The sequence below is a fragment of the Branchiostoma belcheri genome, unplaced genomic scaffold (genome assembly GCF_001625305.1).
Source record: "Branchiostoma belcheri isolate BF01 breed outbred unplaced genomic scaffold, Haploidv18h27 scaffold58, whole genome shotgun sequence".
Taxonomy (NCBI): domain Eukaryota; kingdom Metazoa; phylum Chordata; class Leptocardii; order Amphioxiformes; family Branchiostomatidae; genus Branchiostoma; species Branchiostoma belcheri.
The window spans coordinates 1,252,064-1,265,915 of NW_017804220.1; the positions used below are offsets into that span (position 1 = coordinate 1,252,064).

General features: G+C 40.5%; 1 protein-coding gene across 2 annotated transcripts in view; it reads right to left on the reverse strand.

Moving 5' to 3' along the window:
* Positions 1–512: 512 nt before the first annotated feature.
* The window catches only part of LOC109481828 (GMP synthase [glutamine-hydrolyzing]-like), a 19,225-nt gene continuing 5,885 nt past the window's right edge, over positions 513–13,852 (reverse strand). Inside the window, exons 6-19 of one of the 2 annotated variants that reach the window (XM_019784442.1) lie at positions 12,681–12,784; positions 12,183–12,283; positions 11,607–11,753; positions 10,872–10,983; positions 9,970–10,121; positions 9,153–9,213; positions 8,525–8,637; positions 7,189–7,294; positions 6,311–6,438; positions 4,669–4,794; positions 3,826–3,941; positions 2,850–2,980; positions 1,688–1,860; positions 513–1,158 (exon numbers count right to left, since the gene is read on the reverse strand). In XM_019784442.1, the coding sequence (XP_019640001.1) occupies positions 1,057–1,158; positions 1,688–1,860; positions 2,850–2,980; positions 3,826–3,941; positions 4,669–4,794; positions 6,311–6,438; positions 7,189–7,294; positions 8,525–8,637; positions 9,153–9,213; positions 9,970–10,121; positions 10,872–10,983; positions 11,607–11,753; positions 12,183–12,283; positions 12,681–12,784 (1,672 nt within the window). In that variant the 3' untranslated portion in view covers positions 513–1,056. The remainder of the gene's footprint in view (positions 1,159–1,687; positions 1,861–2,849; positions 2,981–3,825; positions 3,942–4,668; positions 4,795–6,310; positions 6,439–7,188; positions 7,295–8,524; positions 8,638–9,152; positions 9,214–9,969; positions 10,122–10,871; positions 10,984–11,606; positions 11,754–12,182; positions 12,284–12,680; positions 12,785–13,852) is intronic. The other variant, XM_019784444.1, reaches the window with a different exon arrangement.

The following is a 13,852-nucleotide window of genomic DNA, read 5'->3' on the forward strand; positions in this document are numbered from 1 at the left end:
ATGCCCCATCTTGGACCTCAGTGTAACACTGAGCAATGTGCAAAGTAATTAGTTCCTGTCCTAAAACACTTAGGGTCAGTAGGTTCTGTATCTGTATAGCGGGTATAACAGCCTTTCGGCGTAACACACCAGCTAAAGTTGTGATTTTCTTTTTGTTCCAAGTTTTTATTTCTGATTTTGGCTAAGGCCACACCAATTTAATTTGTTGGTTCTCGGATTTTTTCAGGAAAAATATGAAGCGACAGGGCGAAAAAAAATAAAAATAAAAACAGATCTGGGCATCCTATTATAGCCCCAAATGCTACGATAGGAGGTATGAAGTCAAAACAAAAGGCTGGTTCAAAATTTAAACAATTAATTTTGAACTTCTAATAATACCACTGCATTGAAAGATGGAATAACTGTAACGACTAGGAAGAAAAGGACTGTTTTCAACTGTTCAGGGCAAAATATGAGCATTTTGCAGTTGATTCTGAAATTTTTTTTTTTTTTGCAAATCAGAAAAAAATAAAGAGGCGAATCCGAGAACCAACAAATTAAATTGGTGTGGCCTAATAATAGAAAATACAATTTTTAAATTGTTAAAACAATGCATAAGGACTTTCTCCTGGACCCATCCCTCCATTTGATTGAGCGAAAATATTTCGCCAAGTTTCCTGAAACAACAACAACAACTTGCTTTGAATTTCAGATGTCAAACGAAAATTTTATGGCCCTTCCTTAACAAAAGCATGGCTTTTTTTCTAGGGTTGGTCAGGACACTGGAAACACAACATTTTATTCCTAGGCTTTAGTCCCAGAAGCAGTGACAACTATCTCATATCAAAGAAAGGTGGATGTCAGAATAACATCATGAAGGCAAGGACATATGCAGAGACTCTAGATAGGTATAGAACTATGATGACTTGTTGTACATTTTCTTAACACTACAGTAGACTTACACTACTTGTACATTATCCCTGTAATGCTTTCTACCAGGAAAATCTAGGCTGGAAGCCACGTGAATGATTTTAATGAAACTGAAATCTTCGAATCTCCAAACTGGGAAGGTGGACCCTATTCCCACTCGGTGGTGCCGGGCGGTTTAGACGTCATGTCGTACATCACGCGGGAAATCCCCGGAACTTTCTCGATCTCTTCCGCCATCTTGCTCACCAGCTACAAACATGTATGAACCAAAGGGTAAGTAGTACAACAATACACGGGCGACAATACTGTAAATCACTTTATATTCGCGGAAGAAAAAAATTGCTGTCTGAGAAAAATGGACATGTTTGCAGAACTATACGTTTGCAAAGCCCAATAAAAATGCCTAAAATATGTAAAAAGTATGCCGAAGCCTAAATCTCTACCTAATGCTGTTTATAGTGACCACCTCTTCACTCATCCAATGGCAATGGCCAAGTGGGTAAAGTGCTTGCCTTGCATTCGGTAGGTCTTGAGTTCGATCCCGGCCAAGTCATACCAAAGACTTTAAAAATGGTACATACTGCTTTGCTTAGCACTCAGCATTTATTTGGAAAAGAGTTTGGGAGTTAAACACACACCACTACCAGTGGACTAGCCCCCTGCTGTAGTGACTACTGTGTGTGGACCAGAGCTAATGAATGGAGATGGGCGCCACCCCATAGCGTCACTTGACGCGGGAAAGCTCGTTAACTTTTAACTAACATCTAATGGCACTTACCTCCACAGGTATGTGGTCGCCGGGTGTGGCGGGTATTCCCGTCATGAAGTCGTTAGTGATGAAGGTTCTGATGACGACAGAGCGTTGACACGACGCCTGGCGCAGGATCGCGTCACGGCCAAAATGCAGCGGCACCAGGATGATGGGCATCTGACTCAGGGTCGACGCATGACCTGCAATTTCAGTCATTGAAAGAACAGATTTACACAACAGCTAAATCCTGACGGTACAAAAACTGCATACCCACGCAAGCGTATAACAACTGTGTACATACAGGTACAATGTACCTTCAGATTGTGTGCAAGCTATGGAGGTAATGTATGATCTGAATGTACGTTCAGTGTAACACTCCAGCTTCTGTATTGTGTATAGCCAGTATAACCGCCTTTCGGTGTAACACACCAGCTTCTGTATCTGTATAGCCGTTATAGCTGCTCTTCAGTGTAACACACCAGCTTCTGTATCTGTATCACTTGAGCCAGTACAACCACTATTTGGTGTAACACACCAGCTTCTGTATCTGTATAGCCAGTATAACTGCCTTTCGGTGTAACACACCAGCTTCTGTATCTGTATAGCCGTTATAGCTGCCCTTCAGTGTAACACACACCAGCTTCTGTATCTGTATCACTTGAGCCAGTACAACCACCATTTGGAGTAACACACCAGCTTCTGTATCTGTTGAGCCAGTACAACCACCATTTTGAGTAACACACCAGCTTCTGTATCTGTATCTGTATCTGTTGAGCCAGTACAACCACCATTTGGAGTAACACACCAGCTTCTGTATCTGTTGAGCCAGTACAACCACCATTTGGAGTAACACACCAGCTTCACAGGCAGACAGTATGATGGCAGCTGGCTATTTTACACCAAACAACTTGTTACACTTAACCTTTTCACATCTAACTGTAGATGTTTAAAGCTAGTCCCAGTTCTACTTCATGGTGGCAAGTTCCACTCTACAATAGTTCTAGGGAAACATGAGTTTTGAACATCTCAAACCTTGGTTGATAAGTCTGGTACTTGAAGACATGATCATTTAATACTAGACACATAGTAGTTGGTACGTCCACCAAGTACTATAAATTCTAGCAAACAGTTCCCTGCTGACAAGAACACAACAACAAAGATGATAAGTAGCCACAATTTTGGAGCTCACCACTTTCTTGGAGCACTTTCTTGGCGAGGTAGTCGGCCTGACGTAGCGTACTGAGCACGCCGGTAGTCAGGAATGTCGGCGTCACGTCAGGTATGATGTCCTTAATGGGATCACCGAACAGGAACACAACCCTACAACACAGACATCATCAGCACTGGTCAGTCATACATTTATACAGCACGTCCAGCAGGCTACATGTATGTGAAACCTAGATCTTTGGTCAACGTTGCATCCAACTTTTGCCTGTTGCGATCAATGTCTTTTCCGACACAACATTTGAAAACCATAGACAGGATGTGTCGATGAATGTTAGACAGGTAATACGATACACCAAAAAGCAGTTACTCAAGCAACTGGATATATTATGATTAGTACCATAGACAGGATGTCATCCTTAGTTAAATGTGCAAAACTTGAATGAGACATTCTGCCGAAGTGCTATGCTTCATTCATTTTTGTGGAGGTGCAGTACTGCTGTCATTTATGCCCCCTTCACAGGAGAAGCAAAAAGAGCCATGCCATTTCAATGAAAATTTTGTATTTCCCTGGCTATTTGAAGTGCATTGAAGAAATTTATTTTCCGTCATTTTTATACAGGGTGGCCCATTAAGTGACTGCCCTTCTTTTCAATGGGGCCCTGTTTTACACAACAAAACACAACAGTCACATACAAACAGTAAACTTGGGATACAATAAATAAAGGCAATAATAATAAAGGAGAAACAGTAAGTAACCAATAACATTGATAAATAATGATAATAACAAAAAGTAAAAATTGTCCAGTCCAGTCATTGTCCAGTCCAAATTGCATGGAGGGGTCAGAGGTCAGGTCAATTTTTACATATCTCATTTTAAAAGTGGACAAGAACAGGCAGGTCTTTATATCGTGTGGGAACCTGTTCCACAAATTCAAACAACATGTGTACATTCTAAATATTCTTGCACTAATCTGCATATGCAGTTATTTAAAGGTTACCTGTTAACACAGCCACATATCCTGGGGATGATCTTGGCCAGTTTGAAGAGGGTCGGCCAGTGGGGAGGTTCACTGGAGGAGATGGCAGCCACGTAACTGTAGGTTCTGGCATCACCCTGCAAATGGTACATAACATGCTTCTCTCTCTCTCTCTCTCTCTCTCTCTCTCTCTCTCTCTCTCCCATAGCTTAGTCAGCCTTCGGGGCAGCATGATGTTTGGCCAAGTTCTTCCACTGCTGGCGGTCCTCCGCCAGTCTGGCCATCTGGTTGGCTGTTAGACCAGTCCACTCTTTTAAGTCTGTAACCCATGACCGATGGGTTACAGTGCGCCTTCCACCTTACCCTGGAGAACTGTATGTGACAGTGTGCCTTTGGCCCTAGACACATGTCCGAACCACTGTAACTTTTTCTTCTTAATATAACTGTGGCCAGGAAGGTTAGGACTAGGAAATGCTTAGGACTAGGAAAAAAATATTGTGTTTGCTGTTCCGGTCCTGAAAAATTTTTTTTCTTTCTTTGAAAATTCTTTCTTTATTAGACTTTGGTGATCTCTAGTGATCCACAATACAATACAGTTTGGTAAAGAAAGTACAATTTGCAAGAGGACACTTTTATTTTTAATTTCAGTTGAAAACCGATGTACAATGTTTCATCACTTAGGTGTCAGATAATGGAGCTAGAAAAGGCTTGAAAAAATTGTCCCTTGCGGGGTCCACCCAAAAAAAAGGCTATAGGGTCTGCAGTTTTTTCTAGGGTCTGTCGGGAAACAGGAAACGTTATTTTAAATGCAACATTTTTTCCTTTTAGTCTTAGCAGTTTGTAGTAAGAGTTTTGCTGGTTTACCTGGACTCCAACAGATTTGATAGGCAGCAGAGTAGACATCATGGGGTGTTGTCTGGTCATGGAGGCCAGCATGTTTCTCTCCTCTTCTGTAGTACTGTTCTTGATTCGCTGAAGCAGGGCATGGGGCTGGAATGGGAAACAAAAATATGTTTACTTTTTTTTAACATTCAAAGATAAAGTTGTATACTATATGTGTCTGAACATTGAAATGGGAAGAAAAAGTTAAATCTACTCTCATCTGCCGAATAAACATACCCCCCGGAATAAACGTACCCCCGGACAAATCTTCAAAATCAAATAAACATACCCCCGGAATAAACGTACCTCCCGGAAAATTACCAAAATTGACGGGTAACCTGTGTCTCTTGTACTAAAATGCACCCTTACTGATATATGCACAAATCTTTAACTGTTATTTGCAATTAGGAATTTAAATAGACAAAAAAAAGAGCATTTAATATTTTGTATTTTGATAAGCACCACCCATGACAATAGAACATTCAGACGAATTTATGCACGCGGTGATTGCAAAAACCGGCCCGAAAATGACAAGTTTCTCGCTACAATAGGCGTTTATAAACGTCTTCACGTTGATGATTTGTCAATTTTTTTCACACGAAGTTGAAAAAAATTACTGGTTTTCAAAAAATCAATAAACGTACTGTGCAAATTAAGAACGTACTGGGTGGATGTTTGGGCCCCAAAAAATAAACGTACCCGTATGTTTATTTGGCAGATGAGAGTAGTGAAATAAAGGTATGAAAAAAAGCAGTTGAAGGTACCTAAAGCAATTTTGGGATGAAAAAAAATGGATTTTCAAAGTCAATTTCCTGGTGATGTTGAGGATGGAAAACAGTTGCTTCTTTCATATCGTAGGCTGGGTCTAACTACATGTATTTATTGGTGGCACCAAAAAATAAAGGGACTCCTCATGTACAATGTAGCTTGTTTCTGGGCTACTTCAAACACTTGAACTATGAAATGATGATTGGCAAAACTGAAGAAATGTCAGGAAAAGTCAGACAAATAACAGACAAATAGCAAACTTGCTGCCCTGAAATTGCATTGGATGTCTTTAACTAAGACTTGCAGGAGGACTTCTCCGTTTATTCCAGTTAAGGCCACACCAACTCAATTTGTTGTTTCTTGGATTTTTTCAGAAAAATATTAAGCGACAGGGCGAAATAAAACAAAAAAACAGACCAAGGCACCCCATGATAGCTGGAAATGTTACAATATGAGCCATGAAGTGAACATACATGTACCAGGCCGGTAAATTTTGAATTTGTAATGAAACAAAATTGCATTGTTACATTGAAAAACTAGGAACTACTAGGAAGAAAAACTAGGAGGAAAAACTAGGAAGAAAAAGGACTTTCTTCAACTGTTGGCACAAAATATGTCTTTCATTGATCATTTTTCAAGTTTTTTTTTGCAAATCAGAAATAAATGATGGGGCGAATCTGAGAAACAACAAATTAAATTGGTGTGGCCTAACCTGAAGAAGAACAATGGCTGTCACTAAAAACTTTCAGAAGCAGAATTTTTGTGTTTATCCAGTTTAACTTATAGTACAATTTCAACTGTTATCCAACTTGAATGAACAGGGTTAAAACTGTATGTAGGGAAAATAGATACATACATAGTTAACTACCTTTTCTAGCGTGTCGGCAAACTTGACGATGAGTCTGAGGATGGTGTGAGTCTCGTTGTAGTCATCACAGTGGTACGGTTCATCTGCACAGATCACACGGATAGCAAGGCCTGGGCCTGGAACGGGGGGAATTAGAGATGTTACTCAAACTTCAGAGCTCGAAATTCATTTTTGGGAATAGGTGCACTAGTGCACCCAACCTAGAAAATTAGGTACACAAAAAATTTTTTGGGTGCACTATATAAAATAAAATAACTACATGTAGAATGTCAGCAATAACTAATTATGTTTCATTTGTAACGAAAAGTACAACAATTATTTTATTATTTTTTTGACACTTGGGTATGCTGTATACTACACTATACATTCAACATCTTTACATACATAAAACTATGAAAATATTTGGGTGCACTAGTGCACCCATGGAAAACAAAAATTGGGTGCACAGCTCCAAATTTGGGTGCACTAAGGAGCACATGCACCCAGTATTTCAAGCCCTGAACTGCACTGAAATCCTGGATTATAAAAATCAGCCTGAAATTTTTTCTGTAACAGTAATCTTTCTGGAAAGACAGATGCTGGCTAGAACACTGAATTACATTGTAAATGAAGTAAGTTTTTCCAAAGCATAACAAGAGTCTTTAGGACAGTCGTCTTTGCAATAATTATGATGTCTGCATGTCTGTGTAATATATATACAAACAAACAGCATAATTGCTCCCCATCTCCAGCAGTTAAATCGTTTCTTGTTTTTTTAGCCTTCTTTGTGTTTCTAAAACTTTTTCTGATGACTGACACTCTCTTAGTGCTATCATTCCACTATCGGAGATTACATGTACATGGTGAGTACACGTTGGAAGCCTGACCTGGGAAGGGATGTCTCTGCACCAGGTCAGGAGGCAGACCCAGGTCCCGCCCGATCGCCCGCACTTCATCCTTGTGGAAGTCCTTCAACGGCTCGACTACACGACCCTGAGGGGAGACAGACAGTTTGTGATTGATGGAAGTCTTGTTGTGTAAGGCCAATTTAAGGATGACATCCGTGCAAATCACCTCCTCTGAGGCTCTGTCTTGGGTGCCATCCTCCGTAGACCATTTTATCTAGTGACAATAGGGAGCCGGCAGCAACTACAAAAGAGTAGTGATGCATACCTAAACTTAATTTTAGGTTCAGGTCCGGATTCAAGTCCAGAGGTTTAGGTTCAGTTCCGGACTTAAACCCATGGCATATACAAAATTGCATGTTGACAAACTTGCAATCTTGTCTGGGTGAATCTTTGGCCACATAACATGGAGGCCGGTATACCGGTACTTGACGATGCCCGATGGCAATGTTTTCTTCATTTGCAGCAAAGATTTAAAAATCTACGGAAGGTTTTAGGTGGTTTGGAAAGAAAAAGGGTATGTGAAATGGTTTTTTACCGTAATAAGTCCGAACTCGGTTCTTGACTTTTAGGTTTTTTTTGGACTTGAACCTAAACATTCTTACAAGTCCGGATCCAAGTCCAGTGAACCGGTATGCATCACTAGATGGAAGTCTTGTTGTGTAAGGCCAATTTAAGGATGACATCCGTTCAAATCACCTCCTCTGAGGCTCTGTGTTGGGTGCCATCCTCCGTAGTCCATTTTATCTAGTGACAATAGGGAGCCGGCGGCAACTACGAAAGAGGGCACCCAGGTGGCTGACTAAGCTCCACGGAACTCAAGAACTCAAATACAGTGCCGACTCATGAACGCAGCAAAAGGCCAGAGAAGCCATGTGACAAGTCTCACTGGGTCAGTCTATTAAAGAAGACCAGAGTGACTGGTCAAAAGTGCTACATGTAGGTGAGAACAATCTTTTGTGTTGGAAGAAAAGTTTTAGCTTTAAACATGTAACTACCAGCACAGATGAACTTTTATGATAGTATAGAACAGAGCTATTTAATGATAAAAATGCATTTTGATTTTGCAGCTGAGACAGGGGCTAACAATTTTGTTTTGAGTTTTCAAACATTGTTTTTAATTTCCATTGATGATAATACTCTTAGTAATGCCATGAAGAAATATTACCTACTTGATCAACAGATTTATAATATTTCTAAGACTGATAAATGCAGATAAATGATGTAGTTGAAAAAAATGAAAAGAGACAGAAGAGCAGTATGGAGATGGATATACAATGGGGGTGGATACATGTAGATGAGTGTTTGGTTTGCCTACCTTTTCCCTAAGTTCCCGTACCAAGTTGGTATCATTGTGATGTGTTTTGATGGCGTCTGCGTTCTTACTAGCTAAGGTGGAGGCACTCTCAATCAGGTCAGGCCTCAGGGTACCTACAGTGTAACAACATCAGTCAAGCTTTCACATATACCTCAGAGAAAAACAATGAAACCTTTAGAAATGAACCTAGATACTAGAGAGTTAACATTTACAAAGCAAATGCACAATGTTTCCCTTCAGATGGTCCATCTCAACAAACTTCTGCTCTGTTTATTCTTACTAATGACAAACTCATTCAAATATATGGTGACCAGCCCCTACAACTCTGTCCTGCAACCTGCTACATAATGCAAACCAAAACCACGGGTTGTCTGCCACAGCACCAGTTACCATGGTGACAGATATCTGGTCCTGGTCATTGACGTTATGTGTTTGGAGAAGAAGAAGAAACAGAGCAAAACACAGTGTCAAAGGAATGCCAGGGATTTGAACCAGGGACCTTTTGATCTCATGTCTGCTAGCCACGCCACGCAACCATTTGATGCCACTTATAAGGGCTACTTTTACCTTATCTACATGTAATATAAAGGGTTGGTATATCAAACCATGACCCCATGATCAAACCCACCTTGTGCAAGGAATACCTCTTCTGGGTTCAAGTTCATCTCAGAGATGACTTCATCTGCTACCTGCATACAAAGACCCAAAAAATAATTGAACAGTGTTGTCATAAGCCTTATAATAATTAAGTCTGTTCGTTAGACCTTATACATACTCATTTCTGGTGGACTTACATGTACCAACCACTTAGTATATAAAACCAGCCAAGAAAAGAACAAGAAACAGTCATGCTTTTAAATATTCTGTATCAACCAAGACTTGGGGGTTCAAAAACTCATATTTTCCAAGAACTGTCATAGAGTGGAACTTGTTGGCACCATGCACAGTTGAGGGATCATCACTAGAAAGCTTTAAACAACTCCTGCAATAAGACCTGCAAAGATTGGGTGTAACAGGTCGTTTGGTGAAATATAGCTAGCTGCCACCACTCAGTGTGTCTTTGAAGCTGGTGTGTAACACTGAAGGGTGGTTATACCGGCTATACAGATACAGAAGCTGGTGTGTAACACTGAAGGGTGGTTATACCAGCACATTGGCAGAATGTAGTGCACCTGCGCAGAACCCGGGATTTTCGCGGTTTTCGTTGGATTTTTGGTCAACGTTGCATTAGAATTGTCCCTGTTGCAGACGATATCTTTTTGGACATAACATTTGAAAACTATTGTCGGAATGCTAACCTTATATGAGCAAATACAACCTTATATTATGAGATGTTCTGCCAAAGTGCTATGCACAACACATTACGGGTTTTGCGCAAGTGCAGTACATTCTGCCGACGTGCTGGTTATACCAGCTATACGGATACAGATACAGAGTGGACTCACCTTCATGAATGTGTCCCCGATTATTCTCCTCTTGTCCTCAGGATTTGTTGTTCTGTTGAGCTGTTCTGTCTCCCGCTTCTTCCCTTTAGGATCAGCCTTGTTGATTGGGACGTAGGTTTTACCATTGTAGAACTGGTGCGCTGCATTTACCACTAGAGGGGGGTAGACATTAAAAGACATTAACCCTTCTGAAGGTGAACAAAAAAGGTGCATTCAAGCCATTGCAAGCCTAGATCAATCTAGTCTTGGAGAAGTTGTGTCTTTCTAGTTTCAGCTTCACGTAATAAACTTAGGCCAAGTACAGTAAGTAATTTCTTTGGATGACATTAGCGTGCACATTAATTGTCGCCTAATTTTGGAAAAAAAATTTTGTTGCCCTCTGACAGTGGTCAACATGCCGAAAATGAGCAAAGATATCTGTTGCCATGCCAGGAGGTGGATGGCAGATAACTATGAAGACAGGAGACAAGAAAAGACTCTGATTCAAAGTTTTGTTTTGTACTTCGATGCAGTGATATGTGATGCTGGCTGTGTATATGTGATGTTCCCACTGAATCAAAACAATTTGTACAATGATTGAGTCAAAAATTGAAAATGTAGGAACCTTGTTTTTTTCTGCGCAACTTGTTTTTTTCGCCCACTTGCATTAGATTTGGAGTCTGCGGAGGATGTCTTCCATAAAATTTACTTGCTGTGGCCTAATAAACTTATCCAGAAATCCTTACGTTGCTTTGGGTGTGTTTAAAAGCATAAGAAAAGCTTTCAGTATACAAACAACACTCAAGCATAGCTACATTGTGAATATGTATCTGCAAAAATATTGGAATTCCCAAATTTATCATGATATCCCTAGTTTTCTGGAATATTTGGCTTGTTAAAGAAATGAAAGAATGTTTTCTTACTTTTGAGGTCCAGTCCCAGTCTGGTCAGCGAGTCGTAGACCATCTGACTCTCGTTCTTCCTCATGAAACCGTTATCTATGTGGACTGCAATCACCTGGTCTTTATCCAGGGCCTGGTTTACATGTACATACAAAACAACAAAGATGAATAAACTAATAAATAAACCATATTGCACAACATCTGTATAAGGTACAGGGCTCGAAATACTGGGTGCATGTGCACCTTGGTGCACCCAAAATTGGAGCTCTGCACCAAATTTTTTTGCACCCAAATATTTTCAAAGGTTTACATATGCTAAGATATTAAATGTATATTAAATATGGAACCTTGTAACAATTAAATGTCACTGGTATGATGTACATATAGTATACACCATATTGTTGACATCTACATGTAAGTGTGAGAAAATTTTTGTTGTAGTAGTCAGATTACTTTATTGCAATCTACACAGTCAACTGTATCTTTCTTGTAGTACTTGATTATTTTATTGTTGAACCGGTGCACCTACATGTATTCTTTAACATGAATTACAAACCCTGATAAATAAACTAAGAACCTTATTGAACAACATTTGTAAAAGATACAACGTGTGGCATCTACCATCAACAACCATTCTGTATTTTAAGTGTGGTACTGTACACCTCTCAGACAAAAAGCATAGGGGGCCACCACATTCAAACAGCTTAGTGAGAACTATGGACATGGTACTTATTGTTAGGTGTACTCCTTACATACCTTATGTAACAGGGCGGCACACACTGCAGAGTCCACCCCCCCACTGACCAGTACCAGCACCTTGTGTTTCCCCACCACCTCCTGGATCTCCTGGATACAGCTGGTCTCACGACACGTCATGGTGTAGGTGCCATGGCAGCCACAGGCCTGCGGAGGGGATAGACCAGTAATGTGATTGGTAGGTAAATGACAGATGACTGACAGGTGATTGACAGGTGGGTGAAAGATTGACAGGTGATTGGCAGATTGACAGGTGATTGGCAGATCGAGAGGTGATTGGTAGATTGACAGTTGATTGACAGATGACTGACAGGATAATGATAGGTGATTGACAGGTCATTAACAAGTGACTGACAGGTGATTGGCAAATCGACAGGTGATTGGCAGATCGACAGGTGATCGACAGGTGGTTGACAGATTGACAGGTGATTTGACAGGTGATTCGTTGATGATTGGCAGATTGACAGGTGCTGGTGATTGACAGATGGACAGGTGATTGACGGATTGTGATCAAAAGTTGTTGATCAAAAATATTCTAGGTAGGTTCAGAAATATTGGTCTGAAAAACCAACTTACGTGGAACAGGAAGTTCTTCAGCATTTGTTTGCCATTTTCTGTGAGGTCCACCTCTGGATGAAACTGTACTCCATATAGTCTCCTTTTCTCATCAGCAATAGCTACAAAATGTATGACAGTAAAGCAAATTTTCAAGAAAAGGACATTTTGTAATATTTGCAAAGCAATGTATACCCTCACATGGTATAGCCCAACAAACTACTGCTCTTTTTATTCTAAATCAAACACATTCATATCATATATATGGTGACCAGCCCCTCCATCCTATAATGTAAGCCAACACCACAGGGTGTCTGCTACAGCACCAGTTACCATAGTTACAAACATCTGGTCCAGTTCAGGTCATTGATCTTCATATCTTCATGTGTTTGAAGGAGGAGAAGAAACATAGCAAAAACAACATGGTAGTACCGAATTCAAGTCAAAAGTTACAAAAGTATAAGTACTGGTTAAGACTAGTTGATATCATCAAATACAAATGCAAGACAGCACACTGACCTGCAACAATATTCCCAGACTTTGCGATGACCTTGAAGCCATCTGCGACCTTGTCAATGCTGTCCCCGTGGGTCAGGAGAACTTTCTGTTCCTTCTTTAATCCCCTAAAAAAACAAAACATTCAAATCGTGACCAAAAATATGTATGTTGTTTATGGGCGAGTTATGCCTGAAATAAAGAAATAAAGAATTAAAGTCGTGCAAAACGGGCATTTCTTGATTAAAGGCCAGCTGCTATAGCCATGCACTCCTTGTTTCAATCTAGTTCTTTTCTCAAGTAAACTACATGTACATGTAGATTTTTGGGTAATCGTGTGTGAATATGCAATACAGATACTAGTAGCCATACATGATTGCAGCTGATTAGTGTATATGGTTTTTATGAGTTTTAACCATGTGTTACACAGTTTTCAATAACTATTGTGATTAAAATGCCACTAACTTAACTTTAAATAACTTGTTAAAACGGTGTATCAACAGTGTCTGAAGTAATGCTGTGTACCGGTTCGCTGGACCGGTTCCGAACTTGTAAAAATGTATAGGGTTCAAGTCCAAAATAACTAAAAATCAAGAACAGATTCCGAACTTATTATGTCACATACCCCTTTTCTTTCCAAAACACCTAAAACTTTCCATAGATTGCAAAATCGGTGCTGCAAAATGAAGAAAACATTGCCATTGGGCATTGTCAAGTGTAGGCCTCCATGTTATATGGCCAAAGTTTAGCCCAAACAACATTGCAAGGTTGCCAACATGCAATTTTGTATATGCCATGGGTTTAGGTCCGGACTCATGAGTCCGGAACTGAACCTAAACACCCCCATGAAACTCCTTCCTCTTCGCCCCCGCCGTTCTGCTTCGCCCCCGCCCGTTCTGCTTCGCCCCCGCAAAAAATCTGCTTCGCCCCCGTCGTTCCTCTACGCCCCCGGCGCAATTCTGCTTTGCCCCCGTCCTTATGCTTAGCCCCCAATGGCGGCACAGCTCACAGTCGACACGAAAATCGTCTGCAAAATAAAAATAAAGGCTGTGCCGCCAAATTTAAAGTAGCCCATGCTCCGGCAAACATTCTGGACCACCTTTCTGCCAAGTGGCGTTGCACAAATCCTTCCCATTCAAAAGTTTACCCCTACCTCACGGCCCGTCAGTGGTTCTTACGTTTATTAAGTACTGGCG